Source organism: Ochotona curzoniae, unplaced genomic scaffold, assembly GCF_017591425.1.
Source record: "Ochotona curzoniae isolate NIBS_2020 unplaced genomic scaffold, NIBS_Ocur_1.0 contig_2754, whole genome shotgun sequence".
NCBI lineage: Eukaryota > Metazoa > Chordata > Mammalia > Lagomorpha > Ochotonidae > Ochotona > Ochotona curzoniae.
This window is the reverse complement of record NW_024465582.1, coordinates 14,733,312-14,760,722: the sequence shown is the minus strand read 5'-3', so window position 1 is coordinate 14,760,722 and position 27,411 is coordinate 14,733,312. Positions and strand designations below refer to the sequence as shown.

General features: G+C 43.5%; 1 protein-coding gene and 1 long non-coding RNA gene across 3 annotated transcripts; one reads left to right on the top strand and one right to left on the bottom strand.

The window, feature by feature from the left end:
* TARS1 (threonyl-tRNA synthetase 1) lies at positions 1–26,819 on the bottom strand. 2 transcript variants are annotated; one of them, XM_040977448.1, is made up of 19 exons: positions 26,657–26,819; positions 22,974–23,050; positions 12,549–12,739; positions 10,482–10,605; positions 9,302–9,423; positions 8,724–8,841; positions 8,384–8,448; positions 8,219–8,297; positions 6,711–6,857; positions 5,577–5,675; positions 4,757–4,923; positions 4,207–4,369; positions 3,966–4,103; positions 3,180–3,257; positions 2,967–3,067; positions 2,786–2,890; positions 2,019–2,091; positions 737–851; positions 1–419 (listed from the first exon to the last, which is right to left on the bottom strand). In XM_040977448.1, exons 1-19 carry the CDS (start codon positions 26,715–26,717, stop codon positions 271–273), a joined length of 2,172 nt encoding a protein of 723 aa, XP_040833382.1. In that variant the 5' UTR covers positions 26,718–26,819; the 3' UTR covers positions 1–270. The 2 variants fall into 2 exon arrangements, with proteins under 2 accessions (XP_040833382.1, XP_040833383.1); XM_040977449.1 differs by having other exon boundaries at positions 22,974–23,054; positions 26,661–26,819.
* Positions 2,848–7,007, top strand: LOC121154467. The gene is made up of 3 exons (XR_005883526.1): positions 2,848–2,975; positions 4,197–4,261; positions 6,917–7,007. It is a non-coding gene; the product is annotated as an uncharacterized LOC121154467 (long non-coding RNA).
* Positions 26,820–27,411: the final 592 nt, after the last annotated feature.

The window sequence follows — 27,411 nt, the reverse complement described above, 5'->3', positions numbered from 1 at the left end:
CTTTTTAAAATTGAACTTGATTTATTTTTCAGCTAAACTTACATCAGGATTCTTCATCACACCATTTCTAGTGCTCAGGTATTTACCAAATAAAATCATTTTGATAAGTTGTGAATCTACATCTTGTGTAAAACCTGGCTGGGTCGAGAGTTTGATGCTGCAGTGACTTAGGCAGAGTCTGCCTAAATTTTTCCAGGTTCAGCAGACAAAGTTGACTCGGTGAACAGAGATCGCGCTCCTCTGCCAGGCCGTTCTGGATGAATGGCATCCTTAGAATTCTTCCTCTGCCTGCTTGCTGCGGGACTGCTTCAGCTGCTGCAGTCGCTCAACTGTTTCAGAAATAGTGCGTTCCCCATGGACCTTGTTATCCCTGGTGCGGATATTAACTGTGCCGCTGGCTTTCTCTTTTTCACCAACAACTAAAACAGAAGACAGAGAGCTGAGTTAGACTTGTCTAAGGATAACTGAAGGATTCCTGTTGACCATATGGACAAAAATGACGCAACCCTTAGTTCCCAGCATGTTAAAAATGACCTAAAAATCTACTTTAAAAAATGTCACATTGTCCAATCAACTTAGTAAACACTTACCTTTAGAACTCGTTTTTCAATATACCAAAAGTTTGCTATTTATCAATTAAAAGTATGTTAGGTATCAGGACTGAAAGGAACTAAACAAACCCCAATTCATCCGGGTTCAAGCTTTCAGTGTTTCTCTAAGGTGTAACTTATCTTACCCAGGATGAAGTTATATTGGGCTAACTGTGCGTTCCTGATCTTCTTATTCAGTGTGCAGCCAGCATCCAGGTCAATGTCCGCCATGAACTTGGCATCATGGAACTGCTGCCGCACCTATTTAAACAGGAAAAAATAAGCTAGACTCAGAAATGCAAAGACTATGTGTCCTCCCTTATTTGCAAAAGCTAAAATTTACAAATGCGAAGTTAGCAGAAATTTTAATCTAGTGTTTGCTTTTCTTTAGAAGGAAAATACTGAAACTATTGTCCATTTAATATACACAGACCTATGGCAACGTAGCAAGACCTGGCACTTTTGGTGGGGCAATAGGCAGTGAACAGCAGCTTTAAAATTACATTTCTACAGGGACTCCTGGTTTGATCTTTGACTTAAATAGATTAATTTCTAAGAACATGATGATATTCACTTCCTTTTTCCACTCCCACTTCTGAGATAATTTCATTAAGCTTTACTTGTTAGCAACACTGATGCCTTAAAATTTTTCTACTCGCCTAGTAACTGAATACCATTAATATGACAAAGGTTTATCATTCTGCATGGACCTCAGATTCTCTTAGGCATTAATTAATCCTTTAACCTTAAGATAGAATAAATAAGTAGTAATTATCAATTATCATAAGTAAAACTGGCTTTATTTGGTTGAATGAGAAATCCAAAGATTTCTCCTATTTCTATGGAAAAGTTTTTCCATAAACTTGGGACATGTGTTTCAAATATTTACATCAGTAATTTCCTTAAACAATGTTCAGTAACCTTTCTCTATGTTGACAAGTTAAAGCTATACTGATAATTTTAGTTCACAGATCACTGACTTTAGGCTTTTTTAATAGACAATTTCCAAAAGATTAATACTACTCCTACATTATTAAAATTCTTCAGCACAGCTATACTCAGCATTGTACTTTCAAGTGTAAAGTATGAATGGCTGTTTCTATATTTGCTAGTTTTAGGAGTAACAGATTCACCCTCCATGATGCCAGCCTGAACCATGTTTTGAATAACTAAAATCCTGATTGAAAAACCAAGCAGAATTATTCTTGGTCAAAGAGCAGTTTAAGCCACATTTTACACTCGAATTTACATTCTAGTTCTTGATACCTACACCTGTACACTTAATGGTTAAAGTTGCTATCCGAGTATGTCTTCTAATCAAGTATCCAGACAAAATGCACTGAAGTGCTCATATTTATCCAGCCAGAAAATAGCTGCTTTTCACTCACAACGTATGGCACTTAGGTATTAAAGGCATTGAGGGATTACCTTTTGGGCATAGTCATCACATGTTGGCCCCACTGGAACTACCATCACCTGGCGAGGAGACAGCCAGAAAGGCCTTAAAAAAAAAAAAGGAATATTCAATATAGATCTGGACAATGCACTAACAAGAATTTTTTTTTTGGTTTCCAAATTTTCTAATTATCCTTCTTTAACTGTTTAGGAGCTGTTTATCACTCATTCACATTGCAGTAAATACTGTGCCATTAGTTTAAGATTCATTCTTGCAGAATTCATCTGTAAATAAGTGGGTAGGTTCTACCAATAGGTGTGGCAAACCCCCATGCTTCTAGCTTCATTTGTGCCGAGAGAACTGCTTAAAGGTAGTTGTTGAGTGTGACATTAACAGTCACAAAACACCCATCAATCTTAAGTTTTTCAGTCAAATAAAAGCAAACTCCACCCGCCCCCTCACCAGCAGCTTCTAAAAGATGCCAAAATACTTGCTCACTGTGATCAGCAAGGCTGAATAAGGCAAGCCAAAGGCCTACTAAATTACTTGGTCAACAACAGGAAAGCTGGAACTCTCCAAAACTGAACTACATAAAAAGTAGTCAAGATAACACATGCTTTTTACTGAATCATAATTCATAATTGGAGAGAGTGCAAGTTGTGGTTTAGCGTGTCATTCCTTTTCAGAGCACCTGACTCACCAGGAGCGACCTTTCAGAATCACTTTGTATTTCACAACTAAACTGGCCGATACAATTATGTACATGTGTCCGATAAGAATCAAGAAAATAACGAATTACCATTTGCCCCCATAGTTTTCCGTGAGGATGGCAATCATTCTTTCCACAGAGCCCAAGACAGCACGGTGAATGATCACTGGCCTCTTCTTGTCATCACCATCGTGACTGAAAGAAAAAGAACAGACTGTCGGCCACGGGCATTTTTCCGACAGTCCTAAGAAAATTCTGACCGGACACTCACCTTACAAAGGTAAGATTAAACCTGATGGGCAGCTGAAAATCCAGCTGGATGGTGGCACACTGGTGATACCGCCCAATTGCATCTTTAATCTGTATGTCAATCTGCAACATCAAGACGAGGTTACCATAGATGTTGAATTAAAATCAAACAACAGTCAGGTTAGGGATGATTTTTTTTTCCTTTTCTTAGAATTCAGGTTATTTTGGTACTGACCTTTGGACCATAAAAAGCTCCATCTCCAGGGTTTAACTCCCATTTCTCACCAAATTCATTCAGACTGTTTTCAAGTTGCTAAAAGATAATCAAAGCTAAGTCATTATGCTTTATTTGCAACTTCACTTCCTCTGAACCAAACTCATTTTCATGGATCACTAAACTTACTCTTGTGTAAACCCCTTTTAGAATTTACAGCCTCATAAATGAGAGGCTGCTGTTGAGGAATAGAGCGTAAACCACCACTTGCCACTCCAGCATCCCACACGGCACTGCTGCCTCCTTTCAGACCCAGCAGCAGATGACCTTGGTAATCATGCCCCTGCCACTTCCATGGGAAATCCAAATGGAAGCTGTTTCTGGAACTTTTAAAACTGGACACAGTGAAAGCCCAGTGGCTAATTCCTCGCCTTGCACACCCAGGATCCCATCTGGGAGCCGGTTTATGTCCTGGCTGTTCCATTTCCCATCCAGCTCTCTGCTTGTGGCCTGGGAGACCTGAAGACAGGTTTCACTATGGCTCAGCTCTGACCACTGCATCCACTTGCGGAGTGAACCAGCAGGTGGAAGATCTGTCTCTCCTCTCTGTAACTCTGCCTTTCCAGTGGAAATAAATTCTAAAATCAACTTATAGCTTGATAAATGACATTCAAAATATCTTCCTCGCACTTAAGGTACTGTTGCTAATTTCTTTTGCTTTTAGTCTTAATATCTGAAATTGACTTCTGTAAGAAAACCTCTTATCTATCACACTGGGGGAAAAAAAAAACAAAAGACACCACTTACTTTTTCAGCCTGATTCCATACTTCAATATCTCCAAGAAATTTTTCTGGCCGAGTAGAAAGGTTCAGTTTAAAAGAAAATCCAAACACTTCATATACTGTTCGTAGAAAGTCCAAACAACCTTTCATTTCATCTTCAATCTTTAAATTGAAAAGCACAAAAGAAAAGTACTTTTAATTTTGTTCCCTTGGCTTTTAAAGTATTTTCATTTCTCTAAGTATTTTATCCTACAGGGTCTCATACCTGCTCCATGGCACAGAATATGTGTGCGTCATCCTGCTGGAATCTTCGTACCCGGGTAAGTCCTGTGAGCGCCCCCGAAAGCTCATTCCTATGTAGGACCCCAAAATCGGCAAGCCGTAGGGGCAATTCCCGCCAGGATCTAGGCCGATGGTCAAACATAAGGCTGAAAGACAAAAGTGAGTATAACTGCTTCTCTAGTACAGCATCTAATTATATGCTTTTCTGATTATATACTTTGTTTTTAATAAATTATTGGTGGGGGAAAGGAGGTAAGAGATGGCAGTGGAAGCCACCGAGTCCTGGCTGCTTCACTCCACAATCAGCTCCCTGCTAATGTGCCTAGGAAAGCAACAGAAGACGGCCTCAGCACTCAGAGCCACTCATCATCTGGAGAGCATCTGGGAAGTGAGCCAGCAGATGGGAAATCCATCTCTTCCTTTGTAATGTCTTTCAAATAAATATCAAGCATTCTTTTGAGGGAGGCAAAGTAAGCTAAGACTAACCGCAGCACGTGAAAATCTTTAGCTCCTCAAAGCTGCTAAATACCAACCAGTGTCCTGGGCAGTTCATGGGTTTGAGAGCGAACAGCTCCTTCTCCACCTCAAAGGAGAACATGTTGTCGCTGTAGTGTTGCCAGTGGCCCGAGGTCATCCACAGCCGGCTGTTGTAGATGTTCGGGGTGACTACCTCCTGAAATCCTCTTTTCCTATATTCACTCTGTTAAGAGAACAGAATACTTACATAGGCAACTAAATTTACAAACTGATTTGGTGCCTCCTCTTGATACTTCAGATGCACAATCTATAATCCAGAAATCCCTGCAAACTCCTGTGCGTGTGTGTATAAGGAACTTTATGCAAATAATGCTACTGCAACATGTTTAGGGATATGGAAAAATTATTGAGCACTGACGTAAGTTCTAGTTAATTAATGAAATAACATGACAAATGAAAATAAGTAAGCTGGATTTGTATGTATCAAATGTAACAAAAAACAATGCCTTCCTTCATGAAAGAGAAATAGGGTAAATATGTAGTGTAGATAAGAATCTACTTACAGTATTTTCTTGGAAAGCAGAATGCTTAAGAGACTCTAAAAGTGAACTTTTATAGGTAAGCATACAAAGTATGAAACTTTATAAAATCAGAGTAAACACTGGGAAATGTACACCAATGGCCAGAGATCCTCTACATAAAATCCACAAGGCTACAGGACCCCGGAAGCTCACCAGCCCCTCCCTGTACAGGCAAGCATACTGACATTGACAGGACACCCTCGATGTTAACTTTTATTCTTTAATGCATTTCTCCTTGAAATACATATTTTTAATCTTATATCCCAATTTCAAGAAAATAATGAAGATGGTTTACCCTGATGAACTCCATAAGTGTATTATAAATATAAGCTCCCTTTGGCAGGAAAAAGCAACTTCCGGGGCTTAGTTCATGGAAGAAATACAGTTCTTGGTCCTGTAAAGGAAATGCTTAAAATTACTCTAATATGTACATAAAATCAACACAAACTTCAGAGAATTTAATTTAGTAGTCACAACATGCCATCCTGAAAGGAAGAAGCAACATCAGTATTTGACATACAACTTAACTTAGCACAAGCCCGTTTCTGGAGTGCTCATCCCTCAGTGCAGTTAGGTTAACCAAACAGTGACACACATACACAGGCCGTTCAGCTGTCCACAGTGAGAGCTCCTATAGTTTTAATTCATCAAACACCAAGTTCTTTCTTTTTAATCCCTTAAAGCTCCACACCTCAATTTTCTTTCCTTCTCTTATGCCACCACTCCTCTCCTGCCCCGCTTGTGTCCTAACAAGCAGGGCAGAAAGAATGGGAAAAAGTCACTGGTAAGTAAAGCACTGATGGGGATGTGCAGGCAAGTCACCTGAGGTTCTGGGAGACGGCCTTCCTCCCTGCTCCTGCCCCCTGCAGCACAGGCCCCCAGCATTGCCAGCGGCCTCACCGCTGCAGCTGATTTCTGGGAGTGAGACACGGCAGGAGAGGCTGCCTTCTGCTCAGATTTCACCACCTAACAGTCAAGGGCCATCAGTACAAGATGGGCCCTATCTTAGGAAAGAATGATTTCATCAGAAAATTAACATGCATGTGCCAAAGCAGGTAAGCTGGTGACTTCAATACTGGCATCCCATATGTGTGGCTGGGAAAGCAGCAGAGGACAGTCCAAGTACTTGGGCCCCTGTACCCATGTGGGAGACTGGGAAGAAGCTCCTGGCCTGCCTCAGCCCTTGCTGTTGTGGCCATCTGGGGGCCAGATGTTTTGGTTTCCCAATCGTGGTTCTCTCAGCTTTAATCAACAGCTCTACCTCTTTTACAGAAAACTGCACTCAGAGTGTACTTTTGCGGAGTATGACGTACACTCCAGAATATCACAAGGAGTAACCCGCAGTCAGTTGAAAACTACAGTGTCTCACATCTCAAAAACTAAGAAAACAGTTAAAATATACAGCTGCTGAAAGCCATCTTTTACATACCCTCCCAATTTTTCTGTGATCTCGATTTTTAGCTTCCTCCTGAAACTTTTCCCACTCTTTCAGCATCTTAGGATCTGGGAATGAAATGCCGTAAATTCTCTGCAGAGTCTCCATGTCAGCTCTGCCTTCCCAGTACGTGGAGGAATTCTGAAAACAAGAATTAACCATGAAATAACCACCAAATCTGCCAATCTCATTCATTTTAGGAGCTGGATACCAGAGGTCAGCGCCAGTGTAGCACATATGTGCTGATGGCACTTCCTGTGGACGCTGGTTCGAGTCCTGGCTGGCCCACGTGCTTGGGAGCCCCAGAAGACGCTCCTGACTGGCCTAGCTCTGCATGTTGCAGCCAGCCAGGGAGCGACCCAGCAGATGGAAGATGGAGCTTTCTGTCACTGGAACTCTGCCTTTCAAATAAAGAATTAATCTTTAAAAAATTGAATTTTCTTTTTTGAAGTTACCTTAAAGTCAAATCCATTAATCTTTTGAACAAGAAAAATGGTACGTAAGTATGCAGAGTAGCCGTCTCCTGCTGCCTTGATGCCTGGTTGGAGTAGCAAAGGTCTTCCTTTATTCACTTAGCGCATGAGGCTGTGAACACTGCTCTGCTTGTAAGGGCATCTCTCGCAAAATGAGTAAACAAAAACATCCTGAAATGTCTTATGACTTAAAAGGCTTCCTAACAGTCACCTAGGAGCTCTATGAACTGTCCCTTGCACAGTGCTGCTCAGTCCATGGACCACATGTCAGACCATGGCCATGGGCTGGTGTTATGGCACAGAAAGTTAAAGCAACCACCTGTGACAACAGCATTACGCATTGGTGTCCGGTTCATGTCCCGGCTGTTCCACTCTGATCCCACTCCCTGTTGATGCCCTAGGATAGCAGTAGCAGATGGCCCAAGCTCCTGCCACCATGTGGAAGGCTCCCACCTTTGGACCAGCCCTGGATATTGCCGTCATCTTTGATTTGCCTTCTCTGATTTGAGAATCAGAGATACAATCACTCTTACAGCAAACAAACAGAAAACATGGTCCTGTAAGATCTGATTACCTACTGATTTCGTAGTGAGAGCACTCTGGTACTTGTCCAATGACAAAGTCCCCTGAAGGTACATTTTTCAACACATTGTTACTGTTAGGTGCTGCAGATGCAGCAGCAAACAGCAGGAACCCGTTTCTAGTTGACAAAGGACAGCTTGCATGCTTGTAAAGGACCAATGCACACCTTCCCACAAGGAATCTCAGTTCTAGAGAGAGAGAAGCTATGACTCCATGAAGTGGTGAATTTCCTGCACCTGTGCCCACGGGTGCTCCTTCAGCAGATCCAGGATGAGTCAGTTACCCCTCGGGAGAATTTCAGTACCCGAAACTCGCGGTTAGGAGATAACAGGAGGAAAAGAACAGTTCTTGAATAGCTAGGAAGCAAACGGTGGGAGAGCAACTCTGACTCTGAACACACCTGTCTATACCAGGCAAACACACAGTCTTCAGAGCCACATCACTTACCTTGTGTATTTTTAAAGTCTTAATTTTCCCAGTGTGTCTGACATGAGGACCCCGGCAGAGATCTATCAAGGGACCACACCTAAAGATGAAATTTAAAAAAAAAAGATAATTAATTTATGAAGTGACATACAAGAAACCGCATTTAATGACATCTGCTACTCTCACCTATACACTGTGGTAGTTGGAGTAGTCACTTTTTCATTCAATATCCGGCACTTGAACTTGTTGTACTGAAAAAGGGCAGAATAAGCAAATAAATGTTGTAAAACAGTTCAATTTTTAATTCTATTGCTAAAATGTAACTCAAATTGTGTAATGTTGTATAAATATAACAATATTTCATGTTTTTCAAAACACCCCTACATTTTTTTCAACAAGAAAATAGACTTCGATTTCATACCACAAACCCCAATGGAACAACTCATGACTGACATAAAAGTTGAGGCCACAAAAGAGCAAAATAAAGGAATTAAAAAGTTGATGCTGTGTGTATGGTTAAATTTACCTTAAACATTTCCAATAAAGTTTCTTTCTTAACTTCCAATCTTTCAAAGGCTTGCTTTTCTTTAATGATTTTCTTACATAGAGTCTCCAAGGAAGCAAAATCATTGCTGGACACACCCCTGAAGCACAAGAAAGCACAATCTCTTCCAATCCCACCCGGAACACTCGCTGGCTTACCGAAATGGTTTAGAATGTTTGCAGGGTTGAAAACATAAAATCGAAACCCTTGCATCAGATAATTTTTTCCCTATTTTATGCTCTAGGTAGTTTCTCCTCTGGTCGCCAAAGAGTCCTTTCCACTTGGGTCTCCTTCTCCCCACTATAACCATAAGGAAGAACTAATTTTATTTCTCACTATATCTTGGGGGACTTAACTTCCTCAATCTATAACAGAGATCTCACAAAAGCCTCTATTATTCAAGTCAACTGTGACACTTCAGTTTTGAGAACAGGAACAGTCAGGAAGTAGAAAACAATGACCTCTGTATCCTGCCTCTGGACAATTTATTTTTTCTTTAATAATGTATACTCATGGATTCACAGTCACGCACACTTTCTTTATCCAGGGCTGTAACTTACCCTTCTTCCAGGTACATGTCATAATAGAACCCATTCTCTATGGGTGGCCCATAGCATAAACATCCACCATAGACTCTTTCCATGGCCTCCCCCATGATGTGAGCACTTGAGTGCCAATATACCTGAAAATGTAAGGAAGTAGGGGTGATTGTGAGATAACATGGTCATTTGAAAGTAACAGTAATTTATTATAAATAAAATACACAGACATCTCAACTTAAAAATCTGTAAGTTACAATGTAATTTTACTTAATTTAAAAGGTTTCTAGTTATTAAGTTGCATTGGTACCTTAGAAATTATCTGGTAACAGAGTGGGTGTTTTCCCCTGAACTCAATTATCACAATGTGTCTGTCACTGAGGGCAATGGCCCAGGATCCTTGGGTTCAGGGCCTTCACACCCCAAGGCCCAGACACCATCCTCTCATTTGGTTGGCAGAGGATATCATATGGTTTTATGTATTTTTACTTTATTGGCCCAAAATAACTAAGGCAGTGCAATCTAGCCTCACAATAATAAAACACAAGGACAAACACACTGACATTAAAAGCAAACAGCAACATTTGGTTTTAAGGTAATCATTAGGATGAATCAAAATATACTCAAAGCAATGCTTTAGACTTAACAATGAGAATTCCTTATTTCTCCTTATAAAGTATGTGCATACATATTTTATGAATACAGAAAATCTGGTCATCAAAGGCAGAGCAGATTTGTACGTAAGATGAGTAAATCTACAGAAATATTTTAACAAGAGGAATGCTTCTATGCAATGTTCAAATTTATTTGTTAGATGTAAGCATCTTGAAAGCAATTTTTATTAAAACAATCTTTTTTTAAAAAAAATTAAAATTCCCAGGCCATTTCCCCAGTATTCACCTCTTTTTTCAGGCAAACCTTTTTATAATATTTCCTAAATGTAGAATAAAATGATTTGAAATATGACAATCATGATAGCAGTGCTGAGCTGGGAAGACTGCCCACATGAGTTGCCATTCAATGAACACTTACCCAGCTAAAGGCAACTGCATAGGTTGCCTTGTGTCTAGGCAAGTGTTACTGGGAGAAAAGTAGCCAACAGCTGATGGGCATTCTGGGCTTGGTTAACGCTGAATGTGGGCTTCTGTACCAGTGTGCCAGCACCACTGTCTACTCTCCTTTCTCCCCAGTGAACACTTACGGCCTGAGCTTCTTCATCCTCAAACTTGAGAAGCTCCAAGGTACAATCTTCTTCCAAGGGGCGGTCTAGGTCCCAAACAACTTTATTCACTTTAGCAATAACAGTATTGTCAGCCAGGCCCTGACTTAAAAAATACACACAGAAACAGAGGAATGCTTAAAATAATCCCTTAGAGTACAGCATTTAACATGGGAATATTAAAATAATAACTATGAGTACCTACATATGTATTTTATACAGATACATTTACATCTCTCTGAGATCAAAGAGAAAAAAGACTCCAAAGAGAAAAACACTTAGAGTGAGATACACTGGAGCTGCAGCACACCATTCAGCCTGGGTCGGGAGGCCTGTCTACCGACAGGACAGCACACACCCACGACAAAGGGCAGGCTCCTGCCTTCTAGCTCTGTGTAAAAGTTTACAACCAAGTGTAAACAAAAACTTATATTCCATTTTCAATATTCCTGAAGACTTCCTTATTATAGAAATTATTCCAGTGTTGTCTTCCTTCCTGAGACATGGAATCAATAAAATGAATAAAAATATAATAAGCATTTCACAGATCCTAATAAGAATCTGGCAGAAAAATGTTTGTTCATTTTCATATAAAAACTTTCAGGAGATTAAAGAACTGACCAAAGGTAACTGACATTCTCTGTATTTTAGGAGAAAATGACTTTCATCTTCTGATCCAAAATGGCCACTTAAGACAGTTTAAACAAGTTACTTTGAAAATACAGCTAACACATAGGCCTGCTGGATCGTGTTAGCCTGTCAGAGAAGGGATTCAGCAATCGGTAATATCTGTAACAAAACGTCAAAGAAAAGCCTCTGAAACAAAATGAGTATGTCATCTTTTTCCTTTTCCTATTCATCACCAAACATGGGAACCTTAAATAGATCATTATTCAATACTCAGATTTTAGATAGAACAAGAAAAAATTATTCTAACATTTGCAATAATGCCTTAATAAAAAGCCCTGACTGCAGATCAGCTTAAAGCCCATGAATGCTTCAAGCAATTCCATGTGTAATTCTGCAACACCGGCAAAGCTGCTTTCCAACTGGTCACCTGATAAACAACAGCGTATTCTTTACTATGGAAAACACTGCAGACTAGAGAGAAAGATGTCCTGGGACCTACAGGAGCCTGAACCTTGACGATGAAAGGGCTCTGATCCCCTAGTGTGACCATGGAAGATCTAACCTGAGGGGTTGAAGCGGCATTTAAAGATCTCTACATTCCCTCCTCTTACCTTACCCGGAAACCAGCTCGTCACGACAAAGTTTACTACTTTTGGATTCAGAGCATTTGTACGCAGAAACACTTCTAAAATAACTCAAACACTACCACCTTGCAAACAGTACCCAACGAACTCCAAATGGCACTCACTATCCCATAAGCCCTGGCCCATACAAAAAATATATGTATTCATATACTCTATACTACAGTGATTAAGACAAAAATTAGCAACCATTTTCTATAAAAGGCCATAGTCATACATGCTTGTGTTACATACACTTGCTTTAAAAAATTTTTTTTTCAAGACATCAAAACCATTTTTTGTTTTCAAAACATACAGAATACGCTACGACCATAGTTTAGGGTCAATGCTGATGTATCAACTTAGTATTTTCCAACTTAAATCTCCCAATAAACTGGTCCAACCATTAATCTAATCACAACCAATTACAAAAATATGCCATCTGTTTCTCAATCTTGAAATAGCTCCCTCCCAGTCCAACCGAGTTTTAAAACTAAGCAGCCTCTGGATTAATACAGTGCTTTTTTCATGTCATATCAGTTTCTTCTTTTCTCATGTAGAAATTATCTACTTTCACATTTCATTTAAAAACTTAAGACATTTATATACAAACTGGTGAGAGAACCTACTTGATTTGATCCTGTGCTATTAATGAGAAAAGAACTTAAATATTTTCATATGCAGATACTTCCAAAAATTAACTTTGGATCTTGTCAGCTTGCATATCATTTTGGTGTGAAAAAGCTTGGCAAGAGAACAATGAGACATTCACAGGAGGTCAAGGAAGCACGGCTCATACCTAATTCCGCACGCGATTTGGTAGGGTGTAGTCTTCCAGGATTCTGCATCGACCTGTTTGCCATCAGGCAAAGTGACTTTAATTGGCTTGCTGTCTTTCTCTGCCTTTTCTGCCAGGATGGAATCGTGTTCTGCTTTTAGTTTATTATACATCTCAAGACGTGTGTTAATATATTCAGGCCAAGGATTCAACTGCAAGACAAAAAATGAGAAAATACATTAAGAGAAAATACTTGTCTTTGATTTTAGGAAAGGGCAAAAAATAGACACTACACAAAAACTATCATGACAGTTCAGTGAAGGCTGCAGACTGCCTTACTCTAACAATACAGAACCAAATATCCACGTCTTTAAATTCTTACTTAAAAAAATAAAATATCCCTGCGCTACCAGCCTAAATTGACAAATGTTATCAGTTTTCAAACAATATTTGCATCAAATGCTTTTATGTTGGGCCCGGCACGGTGGCCTAGTGGCTGAAGTCCTTGCCCTGAATGTGCCGGGATCCCATATGGGTGCCAGCTCTAGCCCCGACAGCTCCACTTCCCCTCCAGCTCCCTGCTTGTGGCCTGGGAAAGCAGTCCAGGACGGCCCAAAGCCTTGGGACTTTGCACCCCCGCGGGAGACCTGGAGGAGGTTCCTGGCTCCTGGCTCCAGATCAGCAAGCACTGGCCGTTGCGCTCACTTGGGGGGTGAATCATTGGACAGATCTTCCCCTCTGTCTCTTCTCTCTGTATATCTGACTTTCCAATATAAATAAATCTTTAAAGAACGCTGTCTTTAAGGACTTACTTATTTGAAAGGCAGTATTACTCTGGGTGCATCCACAGCAAGGCCACAAGCCCGGCGCTGCTGCCTCAATTCCCGAGCAGCCCCAGGCACTGAGAAGCCCTCCACTACTTTTCCTGTAGTGAGAAACTGCTTTTAGAAGCACCTAACTGAATCTCCTCAATGACTATGCATTCAGGTGTCGGGGTCTTCTTACTGGTATTTGCTAAATATCAACTGGTCTGTGATGGGGAAAAGGAAAAATGCAGACGGAGTTTCTTTCTAGGCCCTCCACAGATCTAAGTGATGGAGATAGACTAATGGAAGGATGTGTTATGACTTTAATCCCTTCACAAGGCAGGCACCGTTTCTCTCGCCCCACCATAGATGAGCTCCACATCAAAGACAGGTCCTCCAGTAAAGATCTTACTGCCTCTTTTTTTGCATAGGGTTCTTTTTTTTTTTTTTTTAAGATTTATTTATTTTTATCAGAAAGTCAGATATACAGAGAGGAGGAGCAACAGAGAGGGGATCTTCCGTCCAATGGTTCACTCCCCAAGTGACCACAAAGGCCGGTGCTGCGCCAATCTGAAGCCAGGAGCAAGGAGCTCTTCCAGGTATCCCACATGGGTGCAGGGTTCCAAGGTTGTCCTGGACTGCTTTCCCAGGCCACAAGCAGGGAGCTGGAGGGGAAGTGGAGCCACCGGGATTAGAACCGGTGCATGCAAGGTGAGGACCTTAACCACTACGCTATCGCGCCGGGCCCACTTCTTGGGTTTTCTTTGATGAGCAAAGGTTAGTTTACTATGCCCCTCAATCCTTTCTCTAGGGTACAGTCACTAATGTAAGCAGAAAGCCAGGGTCAATACACATACTTCTCCAGCTCCAGCTAAGAGTATCACCCTGTAGGCTTATAGAAACAGAACCACTGTGGAGCAGGCTTGTTGACTTGAGGTTAACACAAATTTCAGAACATTTTGGATCAGGCAGAGGCCTAGGTCTAGCATGGCGTAGCAAACAATATTTTTCACTCCTGGGCACATGCTGTTCTGAGACATCCCAATAGGCATGGAAGGTGGAGCAACCGACCGTGAATTAAGTGTGCTGACCTCACCCTCAGCTTCCTCCCCGGGCTAGCTACAGGAGTCTTGGGAGATGTCTTAAACTCAGGGGAGACAGAAACTGAGGGACGCTTCTGTTTTTATCCTCATTTCAGCACTCCTGGCACGTGCTATTCTGGTGAGTCAGGAGTCTCAGAACTAGCATGACATAGGAATTGGGGGGCAACCTTAAACCACTGGGTCATCACAGAAGGACAGCCAGCTTTGAGCTTTAGAATGGAGAGAATTAACCTAGATGGGCCCACTTGGCATAATTATACTGCTGTGCTGGCTCCCCCTCCAGGTGGAGCACCCAACTTCACCTTGGCACTTCCCTGTTCTATCTTTCAGCCAGTCTCCCGACTGCATCCGCACAGGCATTGTTAGGTATCCAGCAGGAGTCAGAGGTCCACTTCGTCTCTCTTTGGTCATTGATATCTGAATACTGCCAGTTCACAACTGAGACCCCCAGACTCCCCCCACTAGGGCGAGGCTTAAATTCATCAACCTTTGCTAGGCTGAGAATTTTTTTCCCTTTGCTGCAGTTCCCTCTGCCTCCAGACTAGGAGCATGTGATTCTATGTGTTTTTGTTCCATGGTGTATCTGTTACACCCCAATGATGAGTTCAAGTGCTGATTCCAGGCTTTTCTGTGTTACTGCAAAGGGCTTCAGTGATGAGCTCAGTGTCATGCAACGCTTTCTGCTGTTTTTGTTGTTTGTGATAGCTACTGTGGTAACTGGGCGGAGTTTGCCTCCAACCAGACCCTGAATGGACTGTGGAATTCTGGTGGGGGCCCCTCAGGCTGTGAAACCACCATTGCACCAATGAGGGGCACAAACCCATATCCCCCACCAAATAAGGGCCAAGGCGACCCCGTTTTGGCTTCCGTGTCAAGGAGCTTAAAAGGGCCCTTTCCCCATCTCCTGCGCGCTCTTCTTCCTCTGCAGCCCTTTCCTTCACAGCTGCCCTCTCTGCTGCGTGGGGAAGGGAAGCCCGTGACCGTGGTTCCCTGAAATAAAGGCCATCTCAATTCTTTATATTCGGCCGAGTTATTCTTTCCTTGGTGGTCAGCGAATCTAACATTTTTTTAAAATTTTTTTTAAAGATTTATTTTTATTATTTTTTTTTCATTGGAAAGGCGGATATACAGAGAGGAGAGACAGAGAGGAAGATCTTCCGTCCGATGATTCACTCCCCAAGTGAGCGCAACGGGCCGATACTATGCCGATCCGAAGCCAGGAGCCTCTTCCAGGTCTCCCACAGGGTGCAGGTTCCCAAAGCTTTGGGCCGTCCTGGACTGCTTTCCCAGGCCACAGGCAGGGAGCTGGAAGGGAAGCGGGGCTGCCGGGATTAGAACCGGCGCCCATATGGGATCCCGGGCGTGCTAGGCGAGGACCTTTAACCACTTGCGCCACCGCGCCGGGCCCGAATCTTAACATTTTGGTGAGTGGTGAATCTAATAGTTTGGTCTTGAAAGTTAGCTGTTCTAAACTGATCAGATCTGACCTACAGTGTTTATTTCCACACGCAGTTAAATGTACTTTTTGATCAACTTGTTGGGACCTCTGATAAAATTATGCCAAAATTTGTTGCCCTAACATCACTGTATACCTAGAGCTGTGCTACAAAAATGAGCAAATTCTGCATGCGAGCCTGTACGTTCTATTAAAGTAAGAGAATGTTTACATGGTCACAAAGGTTTTCATTTCTAAAGGTTTCAAAGTGGCAGATGCATACTGGTGCTTATGTTTATTGGTCAAGATGTCTTCTAATTATGAAGTTGTATCAAGTTGGGAATTATTTATGTACTTATTTGCAAAAAGCACTGAGATTTTGTCTTACAGGAAGACAGCAAATTCTTAAAGGATATGTGGTATAAACTTTATAATAACGAAATGTTAATGTAACAGACTGCTACTGGTACAAATATCAAGACATCACCAGTCTAATGATCTTATTGCATTGTTGGTCATGTTATCCTAATGAACAAGGCCTAGAGGCCTAAACAGTACAAGTGTGTATACAGTCCTACAGGTGGTCCCACAGTGTGCTGCGTAAATAGATGTTTATAATTTGTTTTAATTCTAAAAATGCATGCTTCATCTTCTAGGTTCCAACAGACCTAGTGTATCCACTGCTGACAGAGCTAAAGTTAAGCAATAAGCTACATGTTCCAACTCAAAGCATGTTTAACTCGGGTTATTAAGAGCAAGATGTGATTCTAAATAACTGGTAACTTTAAAACACTTAAGAAATTTTTCAAAAACAGAACAGACCCAGCAACTGCAATGACCAGCATGTGCATAAGCTGATTGGGGTGACACACTGTGCTGGACCCTGCACTGGCAAGGACATACAAGAATTAGGTCTGGGATCACCTCAGATGAAGTTTCTTTGGAGATCCCTCCAACTGAACTGCTGATCTCAGAACCCCAACCATGAAGAGACTATGTCAGCCAGTGGATTCTGAATAGATTTCATTGTGCTTGGAATGGTGAGATTGGCAGCAATTCAGAACTGTTGAACTATCAAAACTGCTTGAGCAGGACCCTCGGAGCATGCCCCACATTGGAGACCTGGGATGGGAGGGATGCTGGGTGGGGCTTTTCCCTTTGTTTTTCCCTTGACCCCAGATACAAAGGGAAAAAATGATGATATTAGTGTGGAAACAATGGTCTTACCCACCTTCCTGTAGCCCTTGACCCTTTGTACCCTAATCAACTAAGTAGGATTATAAGATAAATTAAAGAAAAAAGATTTTTCAAAAAGCTGTTTTGTTTTACAATGTGTGCTACCTGGTAGGCATGTACATGTTTATGTGGCAAGCTTTAATTGGCTTATAGAGGAAACTATTCATGAGTGAGAACTGCTATGCTAAATCTTTTGATCTAAATAAATCTCTGAGATTAGGGCCACAGAGAAATCCCCCAGCTTCTTAAAATGCTTGAGGAATGACTGAGTATGTTCCGCTAGATCCTGTGTAGAGAACAGGTGACATGTAGATGACAGATTCTTAACTGCCCTGGACATGAGGAAAGAGCTGTAGAAACTTACAATGGGACCTGAAAATACCCTGATACCCTGTTACAGGGGTCACCATTGTCTTTACCTCAGAGACCAGGAGGGGATCCCATGGCAGAGCAGGATAAGAGGTGTGTGCTCCTGGTTCCAGTGAGACCCCTGGAAGCCTCCCAAGTGCTTTTCACTGCGGAAGCATGGACACTTCGCCAAGGAACATCAGAAAGGACATCCAGGGCAAAGTCGCAGCTACCTAGGAGGTCATTAGAAACTGACTGCCCTTGAAGGTCAAGGGGTCAGCCATTTCCACTTGGATCTCCCACGTGGGACTGAAGCAGCCCAGGAACCTGCACAGGCTCAAAACCATCCACAGACTTCAGAGTCTCCTCGGAACAGCACCCAAGAGCCCTGGGTGGTTCTCACAATGGAAAGACTCTTAAGTCTGGACACAGCCTTATCCGTCCTAGCTAGCTTTGGTTCCTTCCCTCTCTTAGTGACCATCAAATGGAACCTGAACAATATGCTACTGATCTATAATGAATCTACAGGGAGACACAGATTCCATTCCTATGAGACTTCAACATTCCACTATTGTTAATCAACAGATCAATGAGAAGAAAATCAACAAACAAAACTAATCTGTACAATAGCTCAAATGGTCCTAATTAATATCTACAACAGAACATTTCATCCTACAGATGCAGAATATACTTTTTCATCAGCTCATGGAACCTTCTCCAGGATGACCACATGATAGGCCATAAAGCCAGCCTCAGCAAATTCTCAAGAATTAAAATTGCACAATGTATCTTTTTGGAGAACCAGGGAATGAAGCCAGAAACCTGCAACTCAATAAAATTCCAGAAAACACACAATCAAATAGAGCCTGAACAATATGCTACTGAATGCACAGTGAGCCACACAAGAAATCAAATGGAAATAAAAAATTCCCGAAAATGAAAATGACAAAATAATCTAACAAAACTTAGGGTATACGGCAAAAATAGTACCGAAAATGGAAATGTAATAACAAATGGAACAAAGAATCATCAGGAATTACTACAAACAGCTATATGCCAATAAAATGGAAAATCTAAAAGGAAATGGGTAGATTCCTGGACAATCCACCTAAATGGAGTCGTGAAGATTCAGAAAGCCTAAATAAACCAATAACGAGGCTAGGTACTGAATCAGTATTGAAGATCTTCTCAATGAAGAGAAATCCAGGACCAGATGGCTTCACTGCTGAATTCTAACAAACAATTTATTCAAAACAACTGAAAGAGAAAGAATCCTCCCAAACTCCTTCGATGAGTTCCAAAACCAGAAAAAGATAACACAAAGTAAGAGAACTACAGACCCTTAAGAATACAAATGTAAAAAAAAAAATCTTCAGTAAAAAGCCAGCCAATCAAATGCAAGCATCACACAGATTATTCACTTAAAAGTGGGATTTATCCCTGGTACGCACGGACGGTTCAACACATGAAAATAAGTATGATCTACTACAGTAACAAAAATAAAAACACGATTATTTCAATAGATGCAGAGAAAGCATTTGATAACATAAAAAATTCCTTCATGATACAAACCTCAGGTAAACTGCACATAGAAGCAACATTCCACAGCACAATCAAGGAATATATGAAAAACCCATTCCAGCACCATACCGAATCAGGAGATGTTAGAGGCATTTTCTCAAATATTTGGAACTAGGGATGCCCCCTAACCACTGCCATTCAAAGTAGTTCTAGAAGAGCTTGCCAGAGCCACCAAGCAGGAAAAAGAAATCGAAGGGACACAACCTGGAAAGGAGGAAGTCAAGTTATCCCTCCTTGCCGAAGGCATGAATGAGTATCTCCACTCAAACCAAGACTACTGAACCTGGCCAGGTTGCAGAATACAAAATTAAACCACAAACATCAATGGCCTTTGTAAACAAAAAAGTTCCACAGCTGAGAAAGAACATAATAACAATGAAAGGATTTAAATATCTGGGAATATATTTAACTGAGAATATTTTGGCTCTCTATGACGAAAATTACAAAGCATTAAAGAAATAGATAAAAACAAAACATGGAAAAACTTTCCATGTCTGTGGATTGATACAATATCATCAAACTGTTCATATTTCTGAGTTATTATTCAATGAGATCTGAATCAAAACACCTATAACATTCTTCTTAAGCCTAGAAAACAATAATGCCAAAATTCATACAAGATAGCTACAGCAATCATCAACAAGAACAAAGCTAAGATTTCAAATACTAGACTTCCAGTTGTAACCAAAACAGCATGGTACTGACACAAAAACAGACAGGCAGTTCAATGGAACAAAACAGAACTCTCAGAAATGAACGCACACATCTACAGCCAACCAATTTTTGACAAATGAACCAAAGAGCACAGGCAATGAAGACAAAAAACAAACGGTTCACATCAAGCTAAGACACTTCTGCACTGCAAAGAAACCATCAATGAAATGCAGCAGCAGCTAGCAGAGAGAAAACATTTGCAAATAACGTAACTGAGAGATGATCAATATTCAGCATTTATAAAGAATTTCAGAAACTTAACAGCAAAATAATCCAGTTAAGAGATATGCACAGGACATGAACAGGCATTATTCAAAGGATAAAATTCAAATGGCCGACAGATGAAAAAATGCTCAAGTTTTCTAGCTATCAGAAATATGCAAATAAAAAGCACAAAAAAGTTCCACCGCATCCCAATGAGAAGGGCTGACATCCAGAAATCAGGAAGCTTACTTAAATGTACGTGCTAAGCATTTACCCCATTTGATAATCCTATCAAAAAGTCTGCATTTAAGGCACATCAGGGGCTGGCACCATGATGTAGCAAGCTAAGTCTCTGCCTGCAGGGCTGGCATTCCCGAGGCACTGGCTTGTAAATTTGCCTTCAAATGTAATAACATACATCAATGTAAGATGTTTCATTGAAGGGAGTATAGACTTCTCTCATCTGTTAGAAAATGACGTCGAGGTAACAGAAAATGGAAGCAGTGTGGATTCCAGTTTCTGGTGACCATGGTCATCCACCTGGTCCGCCTTGGAGTTTAAGGACATTTCCCTAAACACCACAGCCAAAAACAAATAAAAGTCCCACACCACTAAAAATGATATAGTCATACATTCCAAGCTGTTAAAATACAATTTCTTGGAACATTCAAGTTTCTTACATGAAGGAGCATTTTTATTTTTGCCATTACATAAAAGTTCCTTCTCATTAAAAGCATATGTTCCTGTTTTCATCTTTTGAAATGGAAAAGCCCAACTATCTTGTTCACACCCTCCCTTCTTCAGTCTTCTACTTCTTCCCTGGGAGATTTTTCATCAAACAATCCCATCAAGGCTATGGGCTCCTTCAAGTAAGCAACTTGATTGTTCCAAGAAGTTTATTTTAACGGGCTGAAAGCCCAGCCTCTCCCACCCCATGACCACAGCCTGGACCTCTGTGCCCAGGCACAGTCTCCAGCCCTCCCACTGGGAAGCCTCAGGCCCCACCCACTCACTCACAGGACCCTCTGCATTCTGCAGTTCACATCCACAGAATATTCTAAGCCTGTACCTGTCCCACTCAAAATGCTCTACTCAGACTCCTCTAATTGCACCCTTTGTGTCCTGTTTCAAGCTGTGATAGAATGCAGCTGATTTACGGAAAACATACAAAATAAGTAGAGAACACACACTTAGTTATTTGCAAATTTATAATTTCAATGAGAATTTCCCTTACAGTGACAGTACAACAGATGAAATGGATAGGTGGAGCTCTAAGCCATGTTACCGACCACCTACATGTTGAACATCACTAAATCCAAAATCTGAAATGCTCGAACATCTTGCTCCAAATGCTTCCTTTTCAGAGCATCTCAGGTGTTGGGTTTTGTATTAGGGATGCTCAACCAGCAACATCATTGCACAGGTAAAACCTGAAAAACTCCCATTCTGGCAATGCGTTTTGGAAAAGCGACATTCAACCTGAGCACCCTTACTTGTAAGTAAATGGAAGCAAAATAAATGGAGCAACTGCAGCATTTATACAAATGCCTGGAAAACTGGTCCGCTGTGCTACTTCTAAGGTATCTGTTCCTTTGAGCTGCTTCCCTCTGGTAGTTTTCAAAAGTCTCCAATAGAACAGATGGAATGACTAAAACGTGAGTAACGTGCAGTTCACAGTAATTCAACCTCAACAATAATGTAGAAAGACAAGCTGAACTGCTGGTGAAAGCAAAACCCTCAGGAGCCAGCTTACACATGGGCCGGCTTTGGTCACACCAGTTCCTTTCAGCCTCAGTCCTGGAAACTAAAGCACCTTCTGTACAGTGGGAAGACCAGGTGCCCCAGGGTGGGGCTCTGGCAGGTTAGAGACCTAACAGCATCCAAGGTAGGCTGCACCTGTGGCATACTTCCTGCAGGCCTCAGAGTGGCAAGCCAGGGACCTCATGGGTCCCACACAGCCCACAGAGACAGCACCTGTCCTGTACCACTGCACTAAGTCAGAGGCCTCAGGCCAGGGGCCAAGAAACCTGGGCTGTCATGTACAGCTGGTCTCAGAAGTGACAGCATCACCCATCTCAGGAACTACAGCCTGGAGGTGGGTGTCCTGGCATCAGAGTCCACAGCACATGTTGGGCCTCCCCATGTGCCGACTTCTGTGTGCCAGTCGAGAGCCTCAGATGCTGCTTCAAAAGGCAAAAATGGCATGGGACTGCTGGGTGGCCATGACAATGCAGAGGACACAGCCATTGGCACCAGCTGGAAATTTTCCAGCTCATGAGTTGGTGCTATTAGATGAGAGATAGGAAGACATTTTCAAACCCCAGACATGCACCTAATCAGCAGGAAGTAGCTACAAGAGATAAATCTACAGCCAACCCTTAAGAGAAAGGGTCAGAAATCTCTGAGGGTGGAATGAAATAGGATAGGTGGGTAGCTAGCTTAGAGTCATGACTTGGAAGCCACACTTCCCCTTACTTATGAATTGGCCACCAGTCATTCCAATGACCCCTTCCCCAGGATGTAACCCTCTCCTCATGGGGTTTAGGGGTGTTATCACATAACTACTCCCCTTTCCTGGCACACAAGAAGCCAGGCAACAGGGAGCGGTGCTTGCTCGCGCTCTCCTATAGACACAAGATCAAAGGGGAACCATCTCTTCCCTACCTTTCCCCTTCCCACCCACTCTATACCTGAAACTAATCCGAGTGTGTCTTTTATTTCCTCTTCCTTTAAATAAAGTTTATAATTTAAAAAAAAGAAAAAAAAAAAAACTAGATCCAACAGCTAGCATCCTCTTGAGCAAATCACCACAGCCCATGACTTCTCTCTGAAACCCCACCATCAGATCACCTTGGTGATTAACCAAGAGTCTGCGTTCACTTGTAGAGTACCTTATCCTTGATTTTCCTACTTAGTGCTATCCCACAGGAGCCAGAAGATTCCTTCAGTGTAAACCTGAGGCAGGTTCCCGGCACGAGCCGGCCTTGGCCAGCAGGGTGTGCTGGAGGACTTGTCTTACCTCTGCTCGCCCGCCGTCGCCTGCTCCATCTTTGTTCTTCTTCTTGCCTCCTTCCTTTCGCTTCTCTTCACCAGCACCTTCCTAAATCAGAAAGGACAAGGAATGGTTTAGTAGTTTAATCTCACTGCCCTTCCTCCGCGACACCCCAGTCAATCTGAGGATGTTACTTCAGCTTGCCTTTTTAAAAATGGAAATCCAGGGCTCCAGCATGGTAGCCTAGCTGCTAAAGTCATACCCCTTTCCCCTCCCCCACCCCCGGCTTTGAACACACCAGGATCCCAAATGGGTGCTGATCCTAATCCTGGCTGGCCCCTTCCAACCAGCTCTCTACCCGTGACCTGGGAAAGCAGTAGAGGACAGCCCAAATCTTTGGGACCCTGTATGCACATAGTGGACCTGGAAGGAGCTCTTGGCTCCGGATCAGCTCAGCTCCATCCGTTGCGGCCACTTGGGGAGCGAATCAGCGGGCAGAAGATCTGTCTCTGTCTCTCCTCCTCATTGTATGATCTGACTTTCTAATTAAGAAAAAAGAAAAAAAAATCTGTGTGCCAGTGCCACATGCTCTAAAAAAAGTCTAATTTAGAAAGAATGGCAAATTTCAATACTGGCCAAGTTAACAACTTACAATATAGATAAGTCCTAAAGAATGCAGAGGTAATGACCATATTTAATTCCTCAAGTTCCATTTAATCTTTCTAAGGCTTACTTGTTTTTATTTGAAAGGCAGTTACAGAGAAAGAGACAGATGGAGTGCTCTTGCATCTGCTGGTTCATTCTCCAGATGGCTACAATGGCTGCAGCTGGGTTGCTTGGAAAGCCAGAATCTTCTGGGTTTCTTACATGGATTCATGGTCCTAAAGCTGTTGGTCCCCCCTGCTGCTTTCACAGGCCACACACTGGGAATCAGCCTGAAAGCGGAGTAGCTGGAACAAGAACCTGCTGCTGCCACACGCAGGGAATCAGCCCAAAGTAGAGTAGCTGGGACAAGAGCCTGCTGCTGCCACCAGGTGGAGGATTAGTTTGCTGCACCACTTGCCCTCAAAAGTTTCTTTCTCTAGTAACTGTTCTAGGTTTGCCAGTGTTGTCAGAGCAGACTGAGCAGCCACCTTTGACAGTGACCGCTTATGGGAGACCCAGGAGATGCTCTTGGCCTCAGCCTGACCTAGCTCTGCCTGCTGAGGGCATTTTGGGATTGGAGCAGTGAACAAAGATCCGAATTAAGTCTTTGGCTTCCAGCTTTGGCTGGACTAGTCCTTGCTGCTGTGGCCATCAGGAGGTAAACCAGCAGACAGAAGATACCTCTGTCATTCTGCCTTTGAAACAAATACTTTCTTTTCTTTTAATTATAATTTAATGGGTTGGTCCAGTGGTACAGCCATCACTTGTAATACCAGCAGTCTACAATGGACACTGCTTCAAGTCCCAGCTGCTCCATTTGTGATCCAGCTCCCTACTAACGTACCTAGGAAAGCAGCAGAGAATGGCCCATGCGTTCACAGCTGAACCTCTGCCACCCGCCAGGGAGACCTAGATGGTGCTCCTGGCTGAGCAGCAGCCAGGTTCTAGCTGTTGGGGCCATCTGGGGGCATTAACTAGCAGAGGAAAGATCTCTGTCCTTCCTGCTCCTCTTAAACAATACTTTCATTGTAAGTTAGAGATACACAGAGGAGAGTCAGAGAGGAAGATCTTCCGTCTGATGATTCACTCCCCAAGCGGCCACAATGGCCAGAACTGAGCTGATCTGAAGCCAGGAGCCTCTTTTGGCTTTGAGCCGTCCTCAACTGCTTTCCCAGGCCACAAGTAGGGAGCTGGATGGGAAGTGGGGCAACTGGGATTAGAACTGGCGGCCATATGGGATCCTGGCGAATGCAAAGTGAGGACTTCAGCCGCTAGGCTACTGTGCTGGGCCCAAAGATAATTTGATGGAGTATGTCTCCTTGACGCATTACCTGGCAGACGACTGGAGAGAGGGAAGTAGGGGCTGGGAGTACTGGATACAGAAGGCTGAATGTGAATGGGTTCGTGCTGCTATGCCTGCTTTCTCATCTCCATACCGGAGGTAGAAACAGAACCCAGGGATCCGGCTACTGCAGGAACTGAATCAGGCACAGCGTTCAAAGCCCTCACGTGGGCCCGGAACTATAACCAGCACTCAACCAATGTTAGCTACGATAAGATTGTTCAGATAAAGGGTCTTCGGAAAGTTGAGTCTCAAGATGCCCCCTGGGAGTCCCACATACTGTGTGGGAGTGTGCAGATCACACCCTGCCCTGCCAACTGTTCCAGCCCTGTACCCATGTGCACCACGTGGGGGACACGGACTAGAGCTCCTGGCTAAGGCATGGCCCAGTCCCAGGTGTTTCAGGCACCTAGGGTTGGCTTCCTAACCAGCAGATGGAGATTACTTTATCTCTTTCAAATAAATAGTGCCTTGCTGAGAACAGGAGCAGCTGGGATAAAACCAGCATCCTTATGGGATCCTGGTATTTGCAAAGTAAGGATTTAGTCACTGAGCCATTGCACCAGGCTCACTTTGCACAATTTTTGAAAGATGAAAAAAGCAAATGGATTACAGAATAGTGAAAATGCCACTTTTAAGTGGAAAAACTATGTAAATGGAAAGTCTACACATAGCCCAGCACTTAGCATATTACATAAAATGTATGTAGGTTAGAAATAATTTAGCCACTGGGCTATTGCGCTGGGCTCAGAAATAATACGTATTCCTAAAGAACACTATGTGGCATTTTTCCAAATTTTGTTTGAGAGTAGGGTAAAAATGTGCCTTTGCAGTAACTTGTGCTGTCACAGAATCAGGTGGGGGTCTGATTCTGTCTCACCCCCATCCTCTGCGGGTGGCCGCACCTCTCCCCCAGGGACCCAGGGACCCAGTCCTCCAGCACCAGGGGCACTCTGACAATGCAACCCAAGTGGAACACCTGCCTGCTCCAAGTCCTTCACGTGTGAAGAACATAAACAGCCTTGGCTGTTCCCGAGATCCTGCTGACATCTCTGCCACAAACGTCCTTCTTGCCAGCAGTAACCTCAGACACGCAGTCCTATTCATCTGTCCACCTGCCTCGCCCAGCTCAGTGGCCAGGTGGAGCAACTACGTATTTAATGATCCCTAAAAGGCAAACAAGCCTTACGTGGCAGCATCAAAGTAGAGTGGGAAAAGGCTGACGCCCAAAGGTGAAGCTAGCCGCCTGCACGATCGTTAAGGCACCCAGGTGTCCCCTCTCAGCGACCGGCCAGCTGTGCTCAACTGGCTTCCATCATGCAGGAGGGTTTGTAAACCACCCACACCTGGGCAGGTAGGAGCCGACCTGGAGGGCTCGGTCTTTCTCTTCCTTCAATCGGGGAGCTTTAACCCTAACCTCCACTCCCCTGCAGCATTTTAGGTTTAGTAAATTGAAAAAGAAAAAAATGAACCAAAAACACAGGTCAGGGAGGCCCGGTTCGGAGATTCTAATTCGGTGTGCAGTTCTGAGCTATGAAGGTCGAAACACGGGGCCCGGAAATGTACCACCCTGCTCTGGGAACGGGCAGCTCTCGTCCAAGGCGGCCCCCGGCTCGTGCGGGAGCTCTAAGTCCCTCTAGGTCCTGTCTCGTGGCCACCGCCGCTTCCCACCTCCTGCCCCGAACAGCCCCGGCCCGGCCCTGGGACCCCACAGCAAACCGGCTCACCGACTTCTCCTCGCCTCCCATCCTCCCTGAAGGGCTGCTGGCCGCTTCCTCCAACATGGGCCCGTGAAGACAAAGTCGAAAGCGAAGCTTTGAAATGGAAAGCCGGACAGCACCAGCAGGAACGCCGCGCCTCCCACCGCGTGTCCCCGCGGCGCGTCAGCTGATGCAATCTCAAGGCGCCGACGCCCCGCCCCTAGCCGCCGGGAAACCGGCAGCCAATCGGTAACGGCGGAAGGCGGGTCCTCCGCCAGATAAACCAATAGAAAAGCGGCCTAGGTGACAGTCCTTCCAGGAAATCAGGGAGTGACCAATGAGTAGGGGGCGTCCTACGAGGGTGACCCGTAGTACACTCAGCCCTGTGCGTGCGTCCTGCTGACTGGCCGTATAATCTTGGCTCTTTGCGGCCACCGTAGCCAACGCACGGGCCCTGTCAAAGGTTCCGGCACTTACGGATGCTGAGGTCCCTGAGGTGGCGCAGCCCAGGTGCACCTGTGGCTGCAGCACCGCCGGCCCTGGCGTGGGCGACGCGAGCCCCGGGGACGTTCCGGCTTCCAGGCAGTGCCCGTGAATCGTGTCCTTGTGACAAGGGGAGAACGCCTTGGCCCCGAATGTGCTTTAACACACCAGGAGGCGTTTCCATGCGCCCCACGACACTAGTGGTTAACCTAGCCGGCCGGAATGCAACGAGACCCTTTTTACTAGCCGAGTTAGCAACCTGCCACGTTTAGGGGTGTTCCAACCCCCATGAACT